The sequence below is a fragment of the Camarhynchus parvulus genome, chromosome 3 (genome assembly GCF_901933205.1).
Source record: "Camarhynchus parvulus chromosome 3, STF_HiC, whole genome shotgun sequence".
In the NCBI taxonomy this organism is placed as follows: domain Eukaryota; kingdom Metazoa; phylum Chordata; class Aves; order Passeriformes; family Thraupidae; genus Camarhynchus; species Camarhynchus parvulus.
Genome location: NC_044573.1, coordinates 56,047,353 through 56,073,727, shown reverse-complemented (window position 1 = coordinate 56,073,727; position 26,375 = coordinate 56,047,353). Strand labels below are relative to the sequence as shown.

The window sequence follows — 26,375 nt, the reverse complement described above, 5'->3', positions numbered from 1 at the left end:
GTACAACCCTCACACATGTCTCTAAATGCTAACGAGCAGGGCACTAGGAGGCAAGCTAAATTATTCTCATAACCAACAGCAATTAAACGAATGCAAAAGCATTCAGTAGAGCATTGGCAGCAGTTCCCCTTCAGTAGCCATTTAAAAACCCAGGGCTAAGTACCTATTTGCTGCAACCTTCCTCTTTTCATACAGTGGGTCTGTCCAAGTAACAAGCACAGACTGAGAGGACATAACTCGAACAGTTATGTCTTGTGCCACCTCCACCTCTTCCTCCTCTGAAAAGGCAAAACAGAACAGCATATCATTAACAACACTGGAGTTCTCTTAAAAAACAGCAAATGTCTTCAACTGACGCCATAATATTCACTCAGCACCGTTGATTTAGAGATACAGGTGGGAGTAGAAAACTAATTACATTGATTACTGATGGAATTTCATGGAAAGATAATTTCTTTTGTTAGCAGTGTGCCTGCAAGGCCACAGTACTAATACATTTGACAGTCCTTCAATATTCTACTCGTCTCCAAACTGTTACTCACAGCAAATGTTTTATAACATACTGATATTCACCATCTCTGGCAAATGCACTGCTAGAGGTACCCAGAGAGCCGAAATTTTGTCTTAAAAAAAATTCTGAGATTTTAAAATCAGGTTTCATTTTGAAGGGCAATAAAACCTTCCTCAAAAATTTTTTCACAAGGGAGAATTAGTGTATATTTTATGGTTTTGAGTGCTTCAAACAGATTGTTTGAATTCAGCTTTAATTTTTTTATGGTATACAAGAAAAAAAAGAAAAAATCATTGAAGTGGGCTGTTTTGACATATCAGACTACCTTTCGCAAATAATTTACAAAATTTTAAAATTAAGTGAAACTAATTTGATATTTTGAGGTTTTTAATTTTAATGAGGTTGCCTTTTCTATCAGTCCATCAGAGTAGTTTTAGTCTAGTCTATCTACTGGCTAATGAGAGATTTATTATTTTTCCTTACTAGTGTAATGGCAACTATTTCCAAGTCTCCCAAAGGCACAGAATGTACAAGGCACGACCTTCCAGACAGAGTTTTATAGACAAGTAACATTGGAAAAAAGATTGATGTCTCAGGAAAGGAAAGGAGCCAGTAAACTCTGGAGGATGATCTCAGTCTCTAGGGATCTTACTCATATATGACTGAAATTCAGGGAGAGATTGCCCTTCTCTTCAGCAAGAGAAGGGCATTAGCCCAAAACCCAGCACTGCCTGCACAAATGGCAGGCAGCAGGGAGGCACATTTCCCCTCTTCCATACAGGTTTTTAACAGAGAGGGTCTTCAGACATTTCCAGGTTTTCCATGGCAAACAGCTACCATACAAAAATGGCCAAGAGGACCCATCTACTACCCACAAGTAGCTTAGGCAGCCTATTGACAAAGTTTTGCAATGGGAGCACCTGAAGACAGAAAGTGAGCATGAGAAAGGAAAAGGTGTATTGAAAGATGGGATTTCAATACAGTTCAACCACAATTCTCAGTTCTGGCATGGGTGTTTATCACCATCAGAATCTCCTAAACACTTTGCCATTCCCATGCCATTCACATCACAGTGTGAGGGGATGAAAAAGCACACTGGCATGGAGATGATTCAGAATCTCAGTCATCCTTTTTAACCATGGCAGTGGCATGCAATGACTTCTTTCCAATGAAAGTGAAAACTTTTGCCAGGTTGATGCTTCTGCTAATCAGCCCTTCAAAAAAGGAGTTATAGATCTGAGAGAAAGAAGGCATATCATTTTGGGGGGCCTGGCTTTGATTTAATTAAGTCTTCTCATGCAGTTACTGCAATGCATAACATTTGTCAGTAGATAGAGAGAAGATTAAAGAAAAAAAAAACCAAACAGGACCTCAGAAACTCAACCAACCATGTCACAAAGTTGTATTATTTTATTAATCCTGCTTTGAATTAGAGAATTAGAGATATCAATCAAGCTCTTTACCAAACAGAGAAAAACCTAGTAGCTCTAGCACCAAAAGACTTCCTGTGTAAAAATCACAAAGCTATCTCTTTGCATACAATTGTCTCTGCTCATTGACAGCAGATGTGAAAGAAACATACCTGTGACTTTTCTTTTAGTTAAAGATGACCTATAGACAGGTTGGCTCCGTCCTTGTGAGCTCCTTGATGGCAGTGAAACCACATGAACTGATTCAGAGGCTGTGCATGCAGGGAAAAAACAGAAGGTTTTTCTGTTCTTCTCATTTATAAGAAAGAATGAATTTCAGAGTGGTCCCACCACATGCGAGCAGAACCTGAGCTATGGCTCTTCTCTCCACCCTTTCCCTCTGCTGTTAAAACTTGCACATGGTGTCTCTTTAACATAGCATCAAGTTCTACTACAATTTGTACCCTATTCTCTATGTAATACCCTCACTCTGCTAAGACATGGGACACAATTATAACAAGTGTTTTCATTTATAGGAAGAAGGGTTTTTGATACCTAGGACAGCATGTGATGTGTGCTCACCTAGCAGCTGCAGGGGACTACAGAGGTGTGCTAGCTAAGCCAGGTGCTATCAGGGAAATTTCACTCACCCAGTTTTCTTGCTTCTTGGTTTTGTCGCTCTTGCGGCATCGGAGCATAGCTCATCCTTCGGTTGCTCTCTCCATATCCACGGGGATAGCCTTGGGATCTGCTCTGTGGACCCCTGAAGCCTGCTCCATAAGGGGGTCTCCACCGAAAAGGTAACTTGCCTTCAGGAGACTGGGCTCGCACTCTCAGAGGTCTGCTTGGCATCCCTCTCTCTTCACAAAATAAGCAAACACACACACAAACCCCATGATAATTACTATGGAGCACATGATATCAGCAGCCCACATATGTCTGTTGGAAGCACATCTATAAAGATCAGAACAAAGGGCATAATTTTACAGCTTTTTAATTGTTTCTGTGAAATCAAATTGGAGTAACAACAAGCTTTCCAACAGGGACGTACAATACTCAACAGAGCCTTTTCCCAGGCCCTTCAGACAGACTGGTGCAAGACCTTGAAAGTGAAAACATATCGTAATACAAGGACTCCTGCCAGAAACTTGGGATGTCTTGTAGCTTTCCTGTTTAAATCTTTTCCTTTTTCTTTTTTTAAACCCCCTTTCCCCACTTCAGGCACACCGGTACATTATTTTTTGGGGAAGAGCTAAAGTTCAGTGTAAAATGAAGCACAGAACAGTTTTACTATTAAAAGCAGGTTCTTTTCTCCTAATTCCATCTCTAATTGTTCTGTTCTCCAGCAGACGCATATCTAAAATGTCTGTTCTGCACATGCCTTCATTCCTGACTTCCCAAACTCCCATTATATGATCCCTTGAGCACTGTAAAAGGTACCTCATGCAAGTTGGGTATTTTTTAACATTTGCTGACAAGTTGGAAGCGTTCTTTTAAGAAGTCACACTGGTTCAAGGCTTAACAGCTCGTCTGGTGAAAAAAAAATTTCCTAGTATCCAATCTAAACCTCCTTTTGGGCAACTTGAGACCATTTCCTCTTGTTCTGTCACTTGCAGCTTGGGAGAAGAAATTGACTCCCATCATGTTACTACTTCCTTTCAAGCAGTTGTAGAGATTAACAAGGTCTCCCCTGAGACCTTTTCTCACCTATTCTTAACAACTCCAGCTCCCACAACGTTCCTTTGTAAGACCTATGCTCCAGATCTTTCCCATCCTTGCTGCCATTCTGTGGACTCCCCCCAGCACCTCAATGATTTTCTTGTAGTGAAGGGCCCAAAACTGGACACAGAACTCAAAATAGTTGAGTATCACCAAGGGCAGGGGTATGATCCCTTTCCTGGTCCTGCTGCCATGCTATTTCTCATACATTTTCCTCATGTCCAACCCAAACCTCCTGAACAGCTACCTGCAGCTGCTGCCCAGCATTACAGGGCTACATGTGCCTTGCTCCCACCAAGAGGTGACTTTTTGCAGCCTCCCGTCAAGGAGCAGCTGGCTGCTGAGAGATGTTTCCCTATCCTCCTGTTTGTCAGACTGAGCCAGCCCCATGCCCTTAGGCTCTCACTGGAGCCCATGTGCCATCGGTACCCACCACATCCCCAGATCCCAACACTTCTCCTGAGCATCCCAGCCCCCGGCTAAGGGGAATAACACCTCCCCTCAACCAGCCACGCTCTCCCAGGTGAGAAGTTTTTCCAGGCTGCAGTGGAAGCACACTGTGCTGGTTTTCTCTCAGCAGCCCTGTATGTTCTGGGAAGAACACTGCAGCCCAACAGCTCTGCTTCCCCAGTCAAAGCTGCAGCTTTCATCTGCAATTAAAATTGATGAAGGATACAAAAGGAACCAGCCCAGCCAGAAAACCATATGGAAAGTATTCAATCTGAAACAAATGTGGTTGTAGGCAAAGAGAATTGTATCGACCCTAAGGCTGAATGCAGGGGATCAGCTGAGATTTTAAAACCAGAGCTTTCCAAGGATTCAATTACTTTCCTCGTGGTAGCACCACACTCTACTACCATTGTTCCCATTTCACTAGTTAGTTCCAGTTTCTATTTATCATTCCTCATCACAGTTTGACCAGTAGAAGTCTGAAGGCACCCAAGATGGACTTATCAGCAATGGTTAAAACTGTCAATGCTGACAACTGCTGATCCATCAAAACCAGCGTTTTTGTGTGAAGGCTGTGCCAGGCTTTACAAGAAAGGGACTTGTCATTAAAAATGAAGGGCAGGAGCTTATCACAGCCTAGGAACCATCAGTCTGGTCTGGAATAAGGCAGAAGGCCCTGACCTCAGCCACACAGGGGAAGATGAAGCTGAGTTCACACCTCCCCACAGAAGTACCTACCAAGTTGCTGTCCCACAAGGTTTAGCCATGCCAAAGAGTTGGCACTTCCCAGTCAGAATGACATTTCACACTCATTAAGTCCCCAACAGAGTCACTGTCGTCTGCAGTCATAGCCCCTGAACCTCAGCATCCCCTTATCCTGGTCTCCTGATCTCATCTTAGCCCTGGGAAAAAAAAAGCTGAATTTCCATAAGAAGGATAACCCTGGGACTGTAGACAGTGAGCAACAAGAGAAACTCATTGTATCCTAAAGACCAGAGTTTTGTCCTCCTGGCCAGGCCTATTCATGTTCAAAAAAATCCCTCAGAACCACCACCAACAACAACAACAAAAATCACACCAAAAAATTAGAACTGTCCCGAACAAGCTACACTCACTAGAGAAGGGATGGGAGGAGGAAGTAATAAATCCAATGCTTAATTTAAGTCATTCATCTCCCAATGATGCCCCTTCCTGTGGGGATACTGAGCTCCCCAAGAACAATAGTCTTAAACAGTCTTAAAAGAATTAGCTACCAAGTAACCAAGTACTTGACTGAACTTAAGGTTGAGTCTTCTTCATCTGCCCATTATTTATCCCTGTAAACATTTTCTCTTTTGTTCCAAAACTGATTTAAGAGATTTCTGGACATCTATTCTGGTCAAACTTAATCAACAGGTGACCACCTTCAGAATTCATTGAAAGATCTACCTGCAATTACATTAAAATAAAATGCTTTCCTATAGTCTCAAAAATGAGAGTCACTCCCTTTCACTCTCTTTCAGTCTAGAAATCCAACATTACTTAGAACTGCAGGAATCTGTGTACAGTATCTTGGCCCCAAAAATTCAGGACTGATTAAAGCCTTGAGACTGACTTCTCACAGATGAAACGTCCACTACTATTGCCAAAATGTCTCTGTACTGTAGGAAAGCATTTTACAAATTATGTAAGCCCAAAGCACAAGGTCTAAGCTGAGGGTAAAACATCCTCTGAACAACCACACAAGGAGGCAGCTTGCACTTGCCAGATCATACAGATTCTTCAGAGGGTCTCATCAATTATCTAGCAAAGGAAAACACAAAATAGTTCCAGAAGAAAAGGGAAGTACTGACCCCTAGCAATCAAACTATAACTGCAGGGGAAAACATACCAAACAACTCAAACCTATTAAGATACAAGTACAAAAAGTCATTGACATTTGAGGTCACAAAAAGTCAGGCAATTTACCACCACAAGTATAGGTACAGATTTTTCCTTTTGCCTCCCATAGTCAACAAAACCTTTTCTACACTTTGAGCACCATAACTTCAGGACTGGAAAACTGGACCTATAAAATGTGTTCTGCTGCAGAGATGACACTTAACTTGGCACGGCCAGTAGACAACATCCATATAGCTTATAAGCAACTATCAATCTCTCTTTTCAATTCAGGCAGAAATCTGGGAGACTGAGTACAGTGACCTAGCCATGGCCAAAGTAACAGCTTGGAGGTAGAAACTGTAGCTGCTAGGAGATAACAAGTCATCAGAAAAGACCAAAAATGGTAGCTGGTAAATGAAATTCTGCAATGGACAACTTGACAAAAAATCATCAGAATCTGCATTGCAACAGCAAACTGGCAGGATTTTTGCAGCGTTTTTTGGGGGAAATGTGGTGTTTTGGTTTTTATTATTATTTTAAATTAAGTTCTAAGCATAAAATGAGACTTACTAATTCTGAACCCTGTACTTGAGAATACTGCTGCTTTACCAGAAAAAACAGTATGGAAGGTTAAAGAAAAAGTACTGCTCAGAAGAGCAGTTCAGAAGAAAAGAACTGCTCAGTTCATTTATCCTTCTCAAAAAGCAGATTCCTGTCTTAAGAAGTCTTCAGCTGCTCCCTAAGCTCAACTAATTGTCCTTTGAGGTAAAAACCTCGCACCACTGACAATCTGCAATCCAATTTCAGAGCTGAGCAACTCAGTTTACAGAAACCCTGTACTTTTCCACTCAAAACCACCGCCAGGACTAGACAAGTACCTCAGCCAGATGCAGTTCCTAGATTTCTGAGCCATTTCTGTGGGAAACAACACTCTATAATATGCATTTCCATAAGTGTCCAAGCCCTACCTCCATGAAGATGTCACCAGTATTTGTAGCGAAAAATGTTAGTTAATTAATGAACAAGAAAAAAAGAGACACTATATTTCAATTCCTTAGTGGGCAATTCTAAATTTAATTCCATTTGTGAGGTAAGACTCTTTGTAACACATTCATACTCATAAAACCTATTGTACTGGCCACTCCTAAATGCAACTGCTTGAGCCGTGACACTCAAGTTCAGGGCACACATGGCAAACACATCCGAAGGCAACTCTACAGGTGCCCTTTTTTGGCAGCTTGTGAAACCAAGACAGGATTCTGCCCAGGGGTGCAGAGAGGCTGAGGAATGCCAGCCCTGCAGAAAGCACCAGCAAAGTCAGAAATTAAAGCCCAACACTCATATAGCAGTGTTAATGTACTGGCTGTATCACATGGCCAGTACATGGACACTGCATGTATGTACATGGCCAAATCTTCACCAGGAAAAAGTCTATTGTTCTCAAAAATACTTTGCAACATGATCACCTTTTTTCTTCTTCATGCCCCCAACAGGTGCTGTTTTCCACATGGTGCTTTACCATCTTCCAGTAGGTAAATCACTTTGTGTATTGTCTTTAAGGGTTGAGGCAATTCAGATATACCATCTTGGTTTTTTCACTTGATTTGGAATAGATTATGAAACAGTGTATTTGACAAGATGAAAGCAAAGCTTTACCAGCAAAGCCAGGCATCTAAGCTTTGTAGTCCTTTGTGCAACTTAAGTCTTTCAACCTTTGTTGATTATTCATGAACAGGAAAAGAAAAATGCCATTTTACCATAACTAAAAAGCAAAGGGGAAAGAAAACATCTCACTTTTCTCATCCAGCAATCCACACAGGGGTGGCTGCTCTCCCTCACCTTCACATACTCTGGCTATTACCTGTCACCATACAGACACCCCCAAGACACATCAGCAGAAAAGAAAAGAAGAAAGAGGACAAACACAATACCATAGGAAGATAGTTGTTTTCCACCCAAATATTAATGTCCCATGTCACTTTGTCTAAGTGTTACTGGATTTTTTTTTAAGTTGATGGGGATTTTTTAAGTCGATGACCCAAGCTCAGTTAAGAAAATGTGAGCAATTCACCAGCTTCAATGAGGGCTGGACTGGGGCCATCCCAAGAAGAGTTCACTCTGCAAAAATATTTCCTGCAGTGGGTGAGCCAGCTCAAACAGTGCTGATGTGGCCCTCCGAACTGCGATGTGCTGACTGCTCTAAATGCACAAGACTCTGGGATCACTGATTTCCCTCAAACCTGCCCTGGCAGAGAGCAGAACACGAGCTCTAGTGAGGATCTTCAGAGTACTGCAGCAGTTAACACATGTAAAAGCCTAAGAATATGACCTAAGAGAAAGTAGGACTGCAATGGAAAAACAAATCCACCCTGAGGCTTACCGGGTCTGTGGGTCTCCTAGCATTTTAAAATGCACTGTTAGATTTCTCCTGTGTGGGCTGAACAACTCTTGTAATGCCACTAATTTGTACACTCAACCTCAGATCTCCTCCTGGAAATAAGCTAATCAGTTAAAGCAGTAGAGGCGAGCGACATAAAAATGCTTTGTTTCTTGCCGGAAAAAAAAAGAGAAAAAATCATTTAGCACATTTCCACACACTTCTGCTTGGCACAGAAAGCAGGGACTGGAATACTTTAGTTCCTGCAAAGCACAATGGAATCTGTGCCATAATTCACTGGGCTCCAGTCAGGAGTTTTGGGCAAAGGACCAGCATCCAGCAGTAATGTCTGATTTAAGGAAAGCGATTCATTATACATCTGTAGAGGAGTTACCTGGCATCTGGAGGACATTCTTTAAATTGACAGCGTCAACAGAAGTTTCCAGTGCTCCCTTTGAAGAGCCCTCTGAATGCTAAGCACAGTGGACCAGGGCACTTTCAAATGTAGGAATCTAATTCTACACGATTAACACGTGTATTACGACTTAGGAAAAACCAACAGTGAGTTATCAAAGGCTTCACATCCTCCCTCTGACACCAATGCACAGGCTTCCTTCTGCATCAGTGACCTTTGAAGGGAGCCCTCTGAGGCTGGGCTATGTCTGTCTCTCACACCCACTGGTTTTGGAAGCCTCACATCTGGGATTCTCCAGTGATCAAACCACTGTGCTAAGGCCCCCAGGAACCTCACAAAGGCTGTCAGAGCACACTGCAACTATGGCCCTGCTCTGCAGTGCCCACTCAGGGTGTTGTCCAACACCTGCCTGTTCACTGAGTGGAAGGAAAGGCAGCACTGGAATGACAACAGCTTAGGGGGTTCCTTGAGGGGATAGAGCAGGTGAAACCAGCTGGCAAAGGTACGGGGTTGCCCTCACCATTACTGGCTTCTCTCACAGGCTGAGCTGGGGATCTCTTTCCATTAACTTATTAGGCTATAATTGTCTGCTCTCCCTGAAGACTGCAGCCTTGGTATCTCGCCCTAATCATGAAGTTGCTCCCCTACATCTGCTAGCATATTTATTCAGCCAAAACCTTTAAACTGCGCAACATCATCAGTGACCGTGTTGCTCACCAGGCAGGTATGGGCACTACAAAGAACTCCAGCACCAGAACAGATGAAGTGCACAGTCACTGCAACCACATGTGAGGTATGGACAACAGGTATGTGGCTGTGCACATTCCTTGGCAAAACATCCTCCTCTTGCCAGTCACCATGAGGACAGAGCTGCCTTCTAACCCTGCTGCCTTGCAGGTGTGACTGGTTGGCTTGAACAGGCATCACAGGTGATGGAAAAGCATCATTAGTATCAGCGCAACCATCCACAGCATATAGCTGGGCAAAGGTTTGTCAGTCGAGGCTTCCAGAGAAAACCAACAATGTACCACATAAAGAAATGCAGGAATGGATTAAGGCCCACCTGTGGTTCCCTCTAAAATGACAACTACAAAGGCATGGATACTGTCTTCAGCCAGCATGACAAGGGGGTAAAATCATGGCACTTGGCAAGGGAGAACTGAGACTCAGTAAGCTGTGCTTTGCTGCATGCACTAACCAAACAACAAAATCTTATGGAAACAGTTCCTCCAATTGGGCCCAGAGCTGCAACAGTAAAAGTCATCCGTTCTGAGCCATACAGCTCCCAGAACCCCACTGTTATAATTTTAAAACTTGCATTTTCCATCTTTCTCTTTCCACATTTTTCTCAAGAGATGCTGTGGACAGCTATGCCTTAAAAACAGCCCCTTGCTTTATTTTACATAGCTGTGCCACTACAGCATACATTTTTCACTTGTAATCGTCACCTAGAGACTGATATCAGTCCCATGAGCACTTAAAAATATCCCTCACCACATGCATTTAAGTTCCTCAATTCAAGACTGCATTCAAAACTCTTCACTGCTCTCACAGCTTAAACCTTCCTAGTTCCCAGCTGAAGCCTTGGTAGCACACTTTGTCTCCAACTTATTTTGAAATCTACCCCTGCTCCAGAGATTGAGGCACCAAGTCATTGCTCCTTTAGGTCCAATGAGAGGACAGAAACCTCTGACACTCCAGAAGAACTGAGCAGGTGGTTTTCAAGCTCTCCTGGCTGCACAGCTCTGGCCCTGGGGCTCCTTGTTGCCACCCACACTAATGTGCATGGCCTGGGCTCCAAAACACATGGTTTACATCAGGCCACTGTTTCAGCTCCTGCAGAAATACAGCCCACTGCTCAACTCAGCAGCCACTTCTGGGAGCGCAAAACATAAAACCTATTCCAGTAGCAGGCCTCCTGAAAGCTTCCAAACATCAGGCAGTGAGATGGATATGGATGGACATAGTACACTCTGTAAATCAGGAACAGTATGTAGGGGCGTGACCCTTCTAAAATAAAATCCTCAATCGCTAACAGAAAAGGGAGCAGCATTTATGAAGAATGTACTTTGTATATCATAAAACTATAATTATTCCCAATTCCCTAATAAGTAAAATATGGAAAAAGTTGAACATTTGGCAGACCCATTTTTGGAAGAGTTTTTAAAACCAGCTACTCCAAAACTAGCACTGAAAGGTGGCTTGTAAACCTATCACTCAAACTATCCCTTTGTCTAGATACATTTCCTCCACCTGGCTGTCTAATACTAACTTACATTGACATTAATCTATTTTTCTTTGGGACTCTAGTCAATGCATCTTTCAAGGTCCTGATAATATTAGCTTGCTTACATTTGAAGTCTTTGAAGTTCTTCATCTGATGAAAATAATTTTGTTTCTGGTGGGTTGTTCTCTTTTACATGGCTTAACCATATCAGCCATGGATACTGCTAACATGACTGACAACATAAGGACTTTTCTTCCTATGCAGGACAGAGTCATAATTCTGACTCCAGCTGTTCCTTGAGAGTCCAGAAAACAGTCTGAGGATTAGGTGGTACCATCAGCAGAATTAGACTTACGGCCTTTTAGTTTTTGATAACAAATAAAAATCAGATCGATACTATTTGACTAAGTTTCAAATGTTAATACAGGTATCCTTTCAATCTTTGTTTACTGACTTCAAGTCTAACCTTTTCTAAACTTAAAAATGGAAGACTGTAAGGAGGGACTGGATGCCTGTGGTACTCCAGTTTCACATGAAGCTCCCTGGCTTCAGAGGAAACCTCTACTTCATCAGACCTGTCACTGGAAATTTGATTTGCAGGGAGGAGGACTCACTGATTTTACAGAAAAATAAATTTATAGCAAAGTTCACCTATTTCTTTTAAATCAATAAAAAGGAAGAACTTGAGGTGTCAATGGATCTGATAAAGCCATTGACCCCAAATGATTCCATATGCACTCCTTCAACTCCTCATCTGCAGGATAAAGGGAATATTAGTGCTTCTCCTCTGAAATGCACCTGAGGTTTCCCAGTGCTGACACCACACTGCCTCACGAGACTCCTGGCTGTCTCCACTAGCAGTTCCAGTGGCACTCAGATTCTTCCTAGTGTGCAAGAAACTCACATTTCTTGGCTTTACTGGACGTTCAGTTGTAGAAATATCAACTTACAACATCTTAAGCCCTGTTTCTGAGATAAATCAGAGCCTGAGGCTGCTTCAAATGGTGCAGGCTGAATTTAATCTGACTGCAATCACAAACATGACAAAAGCACAGGATAAAGTTAGAACAGAGCTTGTTTTCCCCCAGATAATCCTTGTACAGGCTGTCCTCTAGCCCTAATCAGAAGTTCAGTGACAGGAAGGAAACCTGCCTGAGAAAATTAGAACATGAACCCACACCAAGCAACTCATGCCATGGCATGACATTGTCAGAATAAAACACCCCCCTTCAAAGTCTGTGTCTTTCCACACCATGTTCATGACTGTAGTCACCACATTGTTTTCACCTACACTTTGTTGTTGTTATCATATTCATGTTCTTCATTTACTATAAACTGTAGTAACTTTGTTTCTAACAGTCTAAGATGAAGCACACAATGCATCAAAACCATGTCAGGAAAGTTAAGAGCAAACAAAACACTGCCACAAAGCTAACAGACCTACAATTTTGGTTAGTTTCCTCTTTAAAATTAGGGACACTTGACTCATACTATATTCTAATGTGTATTTTTGTTGTCAAATAACGTATTGAAAACACACTGTTCATTGAAGAGGACAGCGCAGAAGAGAAACCCACAACATAGAACTGAATACTTGGAAGCCACATCTTCCCTGGGACATCCCTGACTTCCACCTGCACACATGCACCATCCTCACACTCTCCTCACAGCCTCGACAAAGGCTGGGGTCATTAACAGCACTGGCCCTGGGAACAGCTTAATCAATGTTAAAGAAACCCATTGGTATCACAAGTGACAACACTCTCCTTAGTGGGGAGAAGTGGGTTTTAAGCACAGCTCATATTGCTCTGTCTGACTGCAGGAGAAGGTAGGAGAAGAAATCCCTGAGACATTCCAAGGCAGCAGGATCCCCCTGAGCAGCTCCATGGCTCCTGAGGGCCGTGCAAGGGCACTCATGCATCCATCTGTCGCTGGTGCCTGGGGAAAACTCATGGGTTTCAACAGCCTCTTCCATGCAAGCTCCTGGAGTGCAGGGCTGCCCTTTGCTCTCCACTACCCCAGTCCACTGCTTGTCTCTCAAACATTTCAAAGGCTGTCAGAGGCATGGGGATACTTCAAGTGCCACTTGGAACCCAGGCAGGATTTTGGCTGCATCACCCATGATGAGCAGCAACACTCCTATTGATGAAAACCTGGAATAACACAGAATATTTGCTCAGACTGACTTAGTCTTAGTGGCTTTCTCACATTCTGTGAAGCTGCCACTGAGGAAATGTTTCATTTCCACATGAGGAAAAATATGCAGAGCTTTCTTTAAGTTGAAGGTGAAACTCCAACCACAACTGATGGCCACACAGGAATGGCTAGATGGGAAGGATGACAGGATTACAAGCCCAGAAATGCCCTTCTCTCCAGCACTGACACCAGCATGGAGTTTGCACAATGCTGCTCTGCTCAGACTGGACATGGGTCTTGGGTGTGTGAGTTACTGCACTGCAGCTTACCCAGGACATTTACTGTCAGCCCCACACAGGCTTGCAGATGAGACAACTTATTTCTCTCTAGCTGGACCTCAAAGAATGCTCACAGGTGAGGTAGTAAAAAAAGAGAGTATTGTTTCTAGGCTGTCAGGCATCCCCTCCACCACTGCTCCCTCCCCCTGTGCCCACAGCCTGAGGCAGGCAGCTTTGAAGTGCGTTGGCAGGGAACACAAGTCAGAGCCAGAGCATGCGCTTCTGTGAGCCAAGCTCTGTCCTGCTGCCCACAGCTATGGCCATAGATCTCTGGAAAGGAAAACACACCCATTAAAATTGCACTGCTCATTAGGAGGCTAACTAAACCGTGGCAGCATCTTTATGCTGTGCACCTGGATCATTTCTTATGAACCTAAATCTGCTCTCCTTTCACATCCATGCAGTCTCATTAAAACCAGTGGCATGTATAGAAGCACTCAAGTGAAGAATGAGGCCCTGCTCGCTCAAAGGCTGAAGAAAAACATTGTATGTAATTATCCTGATGGAGGATATGGACTAGGCTTAGGGGAAGTCACAGAAGGAAGCACAGCTCTCTTTCTGCACCAGCTTTCACTCCAACCTCATCAGGCAGTGGTTACCAACATCCATAAAGCACAAAGCTTCACATGCTTTGTTCTTATTATTCACTTTATCTGTGAATTTTATTTTCAATTAAATACTTCTATCCAAACCCTCAATTTCCTTCCAAATTTCTCCCAGCTATTGGTTGCTGGGATGTTTCATGGCCCATCCTCAAGCAGGAGACAAATGGTAGCCTACAGCCCACTCTGTATTGGTTTGTGACAGGCTGTGGGAGGAAAGTGACAACTTCCAGTCACTCTCACGTCCCCTGAAAAACCTGTTAATTTTGGCCACTTTAACACTCAGCAAATGGATTACATCAGTCATTTCTTGACACAGCAACAAGTGTTAACCAAGCCACAGCTAGTAAAAAACCTAATGGCTTCAACTGTTATTCAGAAATCTAGGATTTTGAAAATTTCAGAAAACTAATTTTCACTTATACAAAGAAAAAAAAAAGGGAAAAATATGATCAGTAGAATACTTCTGAAATGAAGATTGGGTTTGAATCCAAAGCATTGGCAGTCTGGATGCTGTGGCTCTGCTTTTAGTTCATTCCTTTATGCATACCACAGATGTCACCAAATCATCCTCAAGCATCCTACTTACATTTGGGACAGTTGATTTACACTTCTCTCCAAAACCACTTCAAATATAGATAAATTTGTTCTCTTACCCAGTGAAATAGCACAGATTTTTTAATCTACTGGAGATTCATATGTTTATGTAAAGTCTTTCCATTCCATCTCTAGCTGAAGTGCATGTTCAACTTTCCATTCAAAACTGCCAAAAATGCCTCAGACTCACAAAGTCAGAGAGTAAGAATTCAAGCTTCATCATGCATTGAAGGAAAATAAAATTTAAAACTCTTCATTTTTATTTCACATTTCAAAGCCTTTTATAAATCAGAAAAGTTAGTTTCCCAAGGTGCAGGTTTGCTAAGAATAAAACTCAGGCTCAGCATTAGTCTCTGCTCTTTCATTAGCAGCAGTCAGAGATTAAGGTTCTTTACAGAGACTGGAAAACATAAATCTTAGAATAACATAGCCTTTGCTGCTTCCTCTTAATTGAAAATGTAGATAAAAACCACTAAATATTATTTATCTATCTCTAATATGAAATGGTTCACAGTTCACATCTTGAAGTATTAGCTCCTCTGATTCTTCTAACTTAATTTCACATTATTTTTTGCAGAAGTTCTTTCAACAAGTACATATATAGCTTTCTACCCTAAAAGGGAAGCTGGTGGCACACCCTCCAAGGCTCCCAAAGTGCAAAACTCATAGATCCCAGATAAAGTGCATGCCAGGGAAATGCACAGAATACTATGATCGCTATTCTTCGGAGCTCTGTATTAGGTTGGGCTCAGATAGGCACAGATCTTCATTACTGATAAATTACTTCCTTATTTAATTTCTTTTCCAAAGAGCAACTTTCTGCAGTCATATTCGAAGCAATGTCTTCATGCAAAGCCCTGGGCTGTTTCACACATTATAAGCAGTTCTATCATAGCTGAGCCGACACAACTGAGATACACAGAAGCAGCCACTTGGATTTGCCCCATCATGATTTGTTAAGTACTGGGACAGCTGGCAAAGATTTTACCCAATTAATAACCTTGAAAAGCATCTGAACATATGAAAAAGATGCAGTGACACCTCTGCAGGTTTGTAAAAGAGAATCTATGTAATCTTCCTTGGGTTAGACCAAGGATATCTAGAACTGAAAATTCACATATCTACACTGGTTTGGTTTCCAATGTTGAGGTTCAAGACTTGCAGCTTCTCCCCACATGGCACAGAATATCTCTGACCAGTGGGATGTACAGCAAGAGGAGCCTCTGGGGAAGAAGAAAATCAATCCTTCCCGTTAACAAAGCCTCTGCAAAAATCAGGAGAGCGAGTCTCATGAAGGACTTCTAGAGTCTTTAACATGCCATAGCTAGCAGGCTGCTAGAGCTATGTACCAATGTACATGGACTCCTATTTTATGCTATTCATGTTTGGTGTTTGAACACCCAAAGTAGGAGATTTGGAAGGAAGGATGCAGTGAAGGGTGTATCGATCAGCCCACTGTGACTGCTGCAAGGTGACCTGTGACACCAAGCTGGCATTGGTGCAGTTCAGAGGAATGAAGCTTTCAAACACCAAAACACCCACCCAGCACTGCCCACTTTGCCTGTGAGCTCTGAGCCACCCATCACCAATGCTGGTGACCTATGATGATGTGGTGATGAACAATAATTCCCTCTCCCTTCAAACCTGAGCTTCTGATGAAAACCAACCCTTACTTCTGTGGCGGTGGCAATCTCTGCTGTCTCAGGGCTTAGACTAGATCTGCATGGCAAGGACAGGTTATCCAACAGGGTTATGGGCAGCCTGAATCTGGGTGTTCTTTGTGGCCAGTGCTGGGGAAGCAGCCCTGCAGCAACAGCAGAGACAAGGTCCAAGCTTGGAACCCTCAAACCAAGGCTGGCTGCTAAGACCAAGGCAAGGAAATTTGCACTATTTTACAAGTAGCTTAAGCGACTTGCTAACCTTTTGTGGGTTGGCCATCTGCTACCATTCAGTAGCACAAACATTTTGCTGAAGCTGCAAAGCTTCCTGAAACACAGTGATTTCCTTCCATACGAAGAGGCCCCAAATTACTCAAAAGCTCCTGCAGGCATTTTGAAGTTTTACTATTTGCCTTCTCAGTTTTTATGGGGACTACTTGCAAGCATAACAAAAGTTTGGGGGTTTTAAAAATATATTTATACAGCACAAGCAGAGAAAAAATATATTTGCAAAAGGTCCAACTGCTGAAAAAGCCAAATGATTCATTTCATATTGCCAAAAATCTTGCAAACTCTATGTCTAATTTTATAAGGCTCTTATGTTTGAATTCATAGGGTCTGTTTCTGCCACCCTCACTACAATTACTAGCAGCTTGTTCTGTAAGTGTCCAGTCCTAAGAAAAATCTTGCTTCTCCCAAAGGAAAGCAACAGGTAGAACAGTAGGCATGTGCAAAAAATAACTCCCCCATCTTCAAACACACCACCTTCTTTCAGAAACATCCACACTAACTCATCAGATACTCTGATCCTTACACCCACCAGACCCTGAGGTCCATCAGTCATCTGAGCTCTCACTTCAGCTCTCTCCACTGGGCTGAATCCTTCCTCTCTCCCTGCTGGTGTTAGAAAACAAAAATTGTGTTTTTTCTTGTATTTCCTTCTCCCTTCCCTCTATTGACACACACATGGATGGTTCCTTCCCTCCACTCCCAGTGGGAGTGTGGACACCATCCTCTCCCAGACACGCTCCCACTGTGCCCACACCATGCTGCCTGTGACTACCCTGTGCTAGCATAACATGGGACAGCTGGCTTGCCACCACCACAAGGAAAGACCTCAGCCAGTTCGAAGCCATTTCTCTTTTAATTTCACTTAAGTAGCAGTTTAAAGTCAATTTCCATCCCTCCAACATTTCACACTCGTTCCCATTCCCACGTCACATCATCAGCTGCAGGTTTCCAGCCCCATGTGATCCCAAACACAACCAGAATCCCACAATGTCTCATATCGCTCATCAGCCCTCCCTGAGGGCAATTTAAGCAGGTGTTTTTGCAGAGGAAAGAAAGTGTGTTTGCAGAGGTGTCTGGCCCTCAGCAATCAGCGCTTCCAAGGGGCACGGCACATCCTGCATTGGGGGCTGACTTGCTGTGAGGGCAGATGAGGAGCACATATGGTCTGAGACATCTTGAAGCAATAAATTTGTGCTCAACAACTGAAACCCATCAGCTGTGACCTGACTGGGAAGGGCTTTTATGGAAACATGTACATGCTCACTGAGCATTCTGTCCCCTGACTGCCATTTAAGCATGTAGTCAGGCTCTTGGAGGACCAGCTTGACTTACAGTAGTCACTACGAGTGAAGAAAAGGAGCTCAGCACCCTGGCAGAGCAATCACCATATTGCAAACAAAATAATACATCACTGTACACATCTAGCATGGAAATTTGGCTTGCTAATATTGCTGTTTAAGGTTTAGACTTTCTAGGTTTTCAATACTGTTGCTGTGCTATCACAGAAGAGCTATTCTGGTTAATTTAATTTTCTTTTGACTTTGTTTCTTTGTAAAGAGCAATTTTGTTTCTGCATACATTCAGCTTTGGCCAACTGGGCAATTCACAAGACATCAGCCATTACTTCTTGTTTGGAAAATTTCAAGTAGAAGAGAGTAGAGTCTTAGCTTGGGCAGTTCTTCAGCACAGCACAGCATGGAAAAAGCATTCAACTCATTTTTAAAACAGGACCAGTGGAGCTCGGGAAAGGTGAGATGTCACTTTCAAAGTCTGTCTCAGACTTTTTGAATGAAACCAGGCCTTGTGATCCCAACCCACCTCCCCAGTAACACAACCTTAGACACTTATCAAATACATATATTAAAAATACATGCAACCTAAAATCAGCCTGGAGTCTCAGACCAGCAAAGCCAAATGGAGCATTTCCATCACTGTCATTTGGTTTTTAATTGTTTTTAGCACCTCTCCTTTGGGAGACCAGAAACATGAGACTGATGGCGCAGCTGGGACACGAAGCTCAGCTGATGCAGCCAGCAGGGCCGCAAACACATAACCCAGAGCAGCCACTCCTGCAAAGTGCAGCGAGCCCTTGGCCAAGTCACTGGATCACTGTCAGCCTCAGGTTGCTGCAGCCTCTTGGAGCCTGAGCTGAGGCCATCTGCAACACATCCCAGGCTAAAGACCACACAATTATGTCACCCAACTCGGCATGGCTTCAAAAGGTGACCAAAGGGAAAGACATGCAGACTGTGCAAAAGTGCAGCTCAGTTACTCATGCAGGGGCAGATTCTGATGCTGTTAGGTGCTTCCAAGGGGCTGCCACATGAAGCAAGACACTACCCAGCAGGAGCTACAGCATCTAAATCCAGCTCTCATCCATTTGGCTACAGCCTGTGTCCTGCAGTGCTCTCAGACCTGCCCCAAGATCTCAGCAGCAAAGGCAAAATTAAACGCTGTCTTTCCAAGGCTGAAAACATGAAGCCTGGCTACTTCTCAGGCTGCAGGATGGGTGCTGGGGCTGAGAACCAGGTGCTGCTCCCACACTCCCCTCCCTCAGCAGCAGGAGCATCCAGGGGCTCTGAGAGAGCTGGCCAGGCAGGTGGCAGGGCTTGGGCTGTTCTCTGGTATCACAAAACATGCATGGCAGCATGTTTTGCCAGTTACATTTGCTGCTTTCCATTGTGGGATTTTTAAGGCACACTCAGCAGTTTTCCCCCTATATCAGCCTTCTGTACACCCTTCCAAAGACACCACTCTGAAAGAAGAGATTAAGCACTTCATAACAGAATACCAAAACAAATTTGTATAACGTTGACTATTCAATTTCTCTTATTTCTGTCTTTTTTTTAGAGATGAGGAAGCACTAACATTCCAGCTCCAGCAGTCCTGCACTTTTCCCAAAAAAATTTTCAGCCAAAATATTCCAGTCAACTCTACAGTAAACATGACAAATAACCATTTGAAGAGTGGCCTCTTATTTTACAGCAAATGTATATATTAAGAACAACCAACTCCTCCAATGGAAAATAATCAGTTTAGTGCAAGAAGAATACAACAGTCGGAAAGATTTGCTGGAACCAAGATCATTGCAGGATGCCCAAGAGGACTTAATAACTATGTAGTAGTGGAATAGCTGCACTGGAACTGTGAAATATGAACACGCTCCACAGTCCTCAAAGAGTAATTTACTCTGTTTAATGAAGAGCTGATTTGATGACTGAGTTACTCACTGAAGAGGGTTGATTTAAAATGCACACTTCTCCAGACCACTTTTTAATGTGTACATAGTTAAAATTTGGACGTACATTTTATGTGTTCTTCCAGGATAAGGAGAAGCTTGGACTGCCTTCCTTACCTCTGGATTTCAGTATTACATCTGATGTAACTAACAATTTCTCTCTGTTTAGGATAAGGTCTCTGTTTAGAGCACACAATTTCTTGGGTCTTTCTTCCACTTTTCCTTGCTTCTCTACTCCTGAAGACTACTTGTTTTAAATACAGACCTGCCAAATGCAAGCACCTATACCAAAATGGAGACACATGCAGGCTGGTTTCAGAGGCTCTGAGAGTGCTCAGCTCTAACCACAGCACGGAGATGTGACAAAGCCAGGTTACACAGCCCAACCTGGCACGTAGGAAAAGCTGCTGTGTCCCACTGCACAGATGTCATTTATGAAGAGCTAACAGTGGGACAGAGATTGCAAATTCAATGAGATTGAGGTACAGTGACTGCTGCTTGAGAAAGATACAATTTAACCCAGAGTGTTTTTAACCATCCTGCAAGTGCTGTGAACAGTACAAAACATGCTGAAGTTTAAACACACATTTGCAGAAACACTGAGTAGGAGAAAAGACCTTATATGACATCCCAGACAGCAGCTCCAGGGAACTGGGGAGGAGCATTTGCCATTTCCAGAGCTATGTGACCCAGCAGCCATGTGCCTCAGGAGGGCAGGGCACAGGAAAAGCGGTCTGGAGAGAGGTGGGTACAGGTCCCATCCAGCAGAGAGGAGGCAGAGGGAGCTCAGCAGCCTGCACAGGTCTTGCTGGGGACCAGAAGCACATGAGCTGTCAGCACAGGCTCTCATGTCCCCAGGCAAATCACGAGCAGGCAGTGAAGGGGACGCTGTGTAAACACTGTTTGATGTTGCTCTTGTTAACTCTGCTACCGGTACAGCAGTTAAGCACTCAACCATGTGGTACACTGTGGAAAAAGTTATTTTTCATTACAAGCTTGTCTAAAGTTGAAAGAGGAACCAGGGAAAGCAGACACTTTCCAGGTGCTTGTACACCCCCAAAGGAAATGAATCCAACTACAGAGGTGCTGCAGGCAAAAGCTGCTGGTGCCTCAAGTAAGAATAAATGCGAGAGTTGGGGTCAGAGCGTGCATAGTCAGTCTAGCCAGGTACAAGGGCAGTGCAAAATCCTACTGGTCTAAATGCCTCTTCGGTAAGAGGCAAGCAGTGGAGACACAGGACTAAACCACACCACTCCTCTAAATCCCTAGGCATCCAGGGTGTGGAGGAAATTAAGAAACGTGTGTCCCAAGACTCAGAGAACAGACAGCAAAGCAGAAGATCTCAGCAGTTCTTGGTTTTCTTTAAATCTTGTGCAATTTAAGCCACTGTCTTGATCTTGGCAGTGCTTATTTTGGCACTTCAGTTTGTGAACATTCAACACAGACTGTAGGTTTTGCAGCCAACACTGCAGCAGAATAAGCAGCAGTATAGCAAACACATATAAGAAAATGCAAACACAATTTCAAAGGTTTTCTGTTGGGTCATGCAGAACAAAGGATCTTTCAGACAACCTCACATTTCTTCAAGACACCCATCACTCCTCTACTGACCTGGAAATATAAGTATACCACTCCTCAGGGACTATGAGGTTAGTGCAAACATAGCCAAAACTCAAGTTCTCAACCCACATGGAAGAAAAACACTTGGGTTTTTACAGAGGGAAAGCATATCTGCAGCTTCAGAATCTGCTGCTCTCCTCTGGATTCCACTGCCTCACAACCCAGCAGTTCATCCCTCCCTCTTGTGCTGGGCAGGGGCACTAGCTGCAGAGATGAAGTCATCTTTCTCATCTTGGGGAATAAGGAAAACACTCATAGTTGCAAGTGAATTGAATTTCATGTGCATTCAAAGGAATAAAAACAATCCCACAGTGCAGCACACCAGTGAAAGTGTTGCTGCTTTAGGGAGCTGTAAAAGAGAAAAGACACGTGGCAATTTCAGGGGTAGAAAAAGACAAGAGGGAGCACCGGCATCTGCCTGAAGGATCAGTACAGAGTTTGCAGGGTTGGGAGAACTCTCTCAAGGCTGCACAAAAGTGTAGTACACCTGCAGCTTGAGGGAGAAAATAGCAGCATGAGGCTTCCCAAGAGAAAGGCACATCAATGTCCACACCATCTCCTCTGGGGAAGTGACCACTTCTCCTGCTTAGTGCATTAGCAGTCTGTGGGAGACATGCCTATCATCCATGTTCTGCCCTCTTTCCCAGCAGAAAGCACAACAAAAGGTACATGTTCCCATGATATGCGCATGCACCTAGCCATGGTTCACTTGGGCAGGTGAAGGGGGAGTAAAGGAATACTAATTTATGAAGACAGGTAACTCAAGTTAAACAAGATAAGCTGATCCTGACACTTCAAAACTAAGGGGGGGAAAAAAGTGTTGATTTGGCTACAGTTTTTTGCATATTTGGTATCACAACCAAGCTGCTAAACACAAGTTCAATCTAGAGGTCTTTGGTTAGGAAGAGGTTCCAGTCCTGATTATATTTGAGCTGCAACAGCATAAACTTAAGAGACCTAATGCCTGGTGCCAGCACATCCCAATGCCAACTTAGCCACATTCCTGAGCACTTCCTCAGTGACAGACAGAGATGTGTTACATAACTCCCAGCTAGAGAAACCATGGGTCCTAGACATGCACCAGAAGCTGCACCTGGTGGAAATACTGCTGTGCTTCCTTCATGTGAAGACAACAGTCCACCTGCAGACAGCTGCATACAATGTGAAGCAGATATAAAGTCCAACCTAAGTTATCTTGAGAACTTAGAAGTTACTTTTCAGTGTCCTGCATGGGAAATATGATCACTGAATGTGTCTGAGCTATATTTCTGGGCAATTGAATGCTCACTCAAGACACTGGATCACAGACACAAGATCCCATTCCCCCTGCTGGCGTGTCTTCGTCTTGCTGCATCATCGACTCAGCTCCCCCTTTAAATTATTTCTGTATAGATCAGCTTCTGCAAGCATCTTAACGACATGTGCAGCCAAAATCTGTCCATGTGCAGTCTGAAGAGCTGGAATCACAGACTTGGACAGCACAGGAGCTTTCATACACATGACACACCCAGAGGCTGGTACAGAGCTATACAGTTAAGACCATGACAGCACTGTCCTAAATAACTGAGAAGATACATTCCTTAGAGCTAAATGAAGTGGAAAATTTCCTTGGAGACCCTTCTGCTTTCTCTGTTTATGTCAGGCAGTCTAGACAAGGGAGGAAAATGAAAGTTAGTGCTGCTGTCACAGAGGCTCTTGCTCTGAGCATAGACTCTTCTTTATGTTTCTCCCAAATTTCTCCTGCTGGCCGCAGGTGGTTCCTGAATACTGCTTGTCTAAGCTAATAAGGTGGGTGGGCGACTACTGTTTTCTGTAGTCAGTATCCATTCTTCCACAGATGGGATCTGGCAGCAAGCAACAAATCTCTTTTGGCAATACACAAATGGGATCTGCCCCCTGAACTGGCTCCAGCACAACACCCTTCTCTTATGCATTCTTGGCCCGAGGACTGCCACAACAATCCTGGGCACAGGCCCTATACTGATTTTCTATTTTGATAAACAGAACACAGTCAATGACAGCACCAGCCCAATGCCAGACCCTTACTGGGGAAAAATCCTTCTTTTCTTTCCACAGACAGAAATTGGAGAGCTTTTTCACTTCATTGGAGCCTGTCTGCTGAGCCAAGGCAGCCTCCCTGTCTCATAGACATGGTACTTGGACAAAGGCTCTAAAATGCAGAGTGAGTTTGGGACAGGTCCCATAGACAGAGCACATGCAGCAAAGGTGGTCAGCAGGACAATTTCAAACACAGTTAGAATGTGAGAAAGCAGGACCAAGGGCAGCAAAAATGCTCAGCAATGGCTTTTACCCCCAAGAAAGAACTCCAGAACCAACCAGCCCTCCTGCCTAAGACTGCACTTGCTCAGGACACAGCCTGTGTTTAGTAGCTTACAAGCTGTGTTCGTAGCTTATAAACTACTCTCTAGACTGGAGAAGGAAAGTGGTGTCCACTCAATGTGGCCAGCACGCCAACAAGGACAGGGAGCACACATGCAGCCTACATCCAGTCCTCTCCAGCCACTCTGGGGTTAACAGCTCAGTGTTCCCACTCCGGCAGGTTTTGGTGTGCTCCAGAGTTCCATAGCTGGGAAGCACGCAGAGGTCTGTGCAGCACTATGCCAACACATTTGGGTTTGTTCAGAAATTGGCCTAATTTTTACAGCACATTGGTGTGGGACTGCAAACAAGGAAAGACTATATGGATATAACATGCAAAAATTTTAGTGAAGTATCAGAATCTCCAAGAATCACTTTAGACATTACACAGTCAGGGAAGTAAGAGCCTGCATGCACTCAACAGCTAACACTTTTCCTCAGAGGCTATGACATTTCTCACGGTGTTTCCCGCACTAGCAGAACAAAAACTCCCCTGCTCCCTTCCCTCCTCCTCTCACTTTCCAGCAGGCAGCCCCAGCGATCCAGCTCCCCTTCCATTTACCACTGCCACAAGGGAGCACTATTATAAAACCGCTTCCAGGAGTGTGATCTCAAGCTTTACCCGGACGGGCACAGCAAGTTGCAGGGAGACTATAGTTCCAGGCTAAGCGGATCATTCCTTTCCGGTTGTTTAGCTGCACACTAAAACTCACCAGGAGCCACGGGCGACACGAAGCCCCAGGCTCTGCCGCACAGCCCAGAGCTGCAGGAGACTTGGGGAGGATGCTATCGTTCTTGGCTGGCTCCTCTGCGACTCCAGCACGGGGCTGGAGATGGGACAGCCACCACATCCGGAGCCTGGGGGCAAGTGTCCCTGTGCCACCTGGCTACTGTAACCCCGACAGATACATTCTGGCGCTGAAATGGCTCCGCATGTGTGTCTATACCCTGTCTTTAGCCGTGCTCTGATGCAGACCTTGTGGCCACAAGCTGAGGAGATTCGGTTCAGCATTGTCTGGGGTGCAAAAATCGCCGCGGGGGCTGCACTGATCGCTCACTGCTTCCACAAGGGAAAGGACAGGGCACATCTGCCACTGCCTCCCACAACGCTGCCTCCAGAGCAGCTCAAACCTGAGCCTGCGGGTCCGGGGAGCTCTGACAGCAGAGCCAGCCTTGCCCAGGCTGATACGGCTTGTGATAGACGGGACTCCGGCGGCGGGAAGGAAGAGAGGAGAGGAGAGGTCTCTCCTGGCTTCCCGGGGAGATGCAGCGCTGGGCTGCCCGGTGTCAGTGCCGCTAACCGCGCGAGCGGGGCTCCCCAGCAGAGCCCAGACGGGACGGTGGAACCAGCACGAGGTTCCATGGGGAAAAGGCATTCACAGGCTGAAGGCAAGCGGGAGGCTGTCACCCTCCGGTGCCATCTGCTCACGTCTGGCCACGAGCGTCCTTGTGGGCTGCAGCGCTGCGCTCCGGAGCTGCCCGAAACGCGGCACAGCCGCAGCGGGCTAACCCATGGAGGGTCCCGGCCGCTCTCCGAGAGCCGGGTGACCCTCGGTGCCGAGGCTTGCCCGGCCCTGCAGCTCCCGTCCCGCTCGGGGGCACCGGCCGAGGGGCCCGCGCACACCGCGGCAGCGGCAGGTGCCTGTGCGGGGCAGGGAGGCGGCCGCCTCGGCCGGAGTGTCCCCGCGGCGCTTGGCCCGAGCCGGGCGGGGGCAGAGAGCGGCGCCGCGGGGCATCCCCAAGCACCGCGTCCCCCCTGACCCCCCGCCCCGCGGCACCTCCCCCGCCGGGCAGCGACACGCGTGGGGCGGCGGCTCCCGCGTACCTGGCAGGGGCGGCGGGCAGCAGGGCGGCCAGGAGCAGCAGGGCGGCCCAGGGCGCGACGGGCCCCGCCATGGGGCCGGGGGCGCGGGGCGCGGGCGGTGGGAGCGGCGGGGCGCGGAGCTGCCGCCCGCCCGGCGATCGTCTCGGCGGGGCTGCCCCGCTGCTGCCTGCGCGCCCCGCCGTCTCCTCCTCCCGGGCTGCCGGGACACTGCAGCCAGCGGGGCGGCCCCGCGGAGGCGGGGAGATGGCCCTCCGCCCCCCCGGCCCCGGCCCGCCCGGCGCCCCGGCCCGCCCGCCCCGGCGGCCAGCGCCCGCAGCATCCCCTGCCTTGGCGAGAGCGCACTTGGATCCTTCGGGAAGCATCTCCCCAAGGAGACCACGAGCTCCGAACCTGCCCCTCGGCACCCAGGGGAATTTCAGGTGGCCCACGCGTGTTACCCGCGCCCTCGTGCTGCCTTCTGTCTTCTCCCCTTGTGGCACTTTGCCCTCCCAGCTGGGGTGGGTATTCAGTCCTGCGTGGGCACAGGGTTCCCTATACAGAACTTTCTATATCGGATTGTCCTTCCTTCTCATCATCTTTTGTTCTTTCTTAACTTTCACCTCATATCTGGACGGGGTTTTTGCTTCAGTAGTCTTGCACGGGAGAGATGCACTGTTAAGTCTGCAAGGCACTTTGCAGTACGACTTGTCCATCTCTTCCTACAACTCTCCAGCCCACACCCCT

General features: G+C 45.4%; 1 protein-coding gene across 1 annotated transcript in view; it reads right to left on the bottom strand.

Moving 5' to 3' along the window:
• Positions 1 to 24,775, bottom strand: part of FNDC1 (fibronectin type III domain containing 1) — a 61,914-nt gene extending 37,139 nt beyond the window's left edge. The window contains exons 1-4 of the mRNA XM_030946034.1: positions 24,541 to 24,775; positions 2,571 to 2,780; positions 2,094 to 2,192; positions 164 to 278 (exon numbers count right to left, since the gene is read on the bottom strand). Coding sequence (XP_030801894.1) covers positions 164 to 278; positions 2,094 to 2,192; positions 2,571 to 2,772 — 416 coding nt within the window. The 5' untranslated portion in view covers positions 2,773 to 2,780; positions 24,541 to 24,775. The remainder of the gene's footprint in view (positions 1 to 163; positions 279 to 2,093; positions 2,193 to 2,570; positions 2,781 to 24,540) is intronic.
• Positions 24,776 to 26,375: the final 1,600 nt, after the last annotated feature.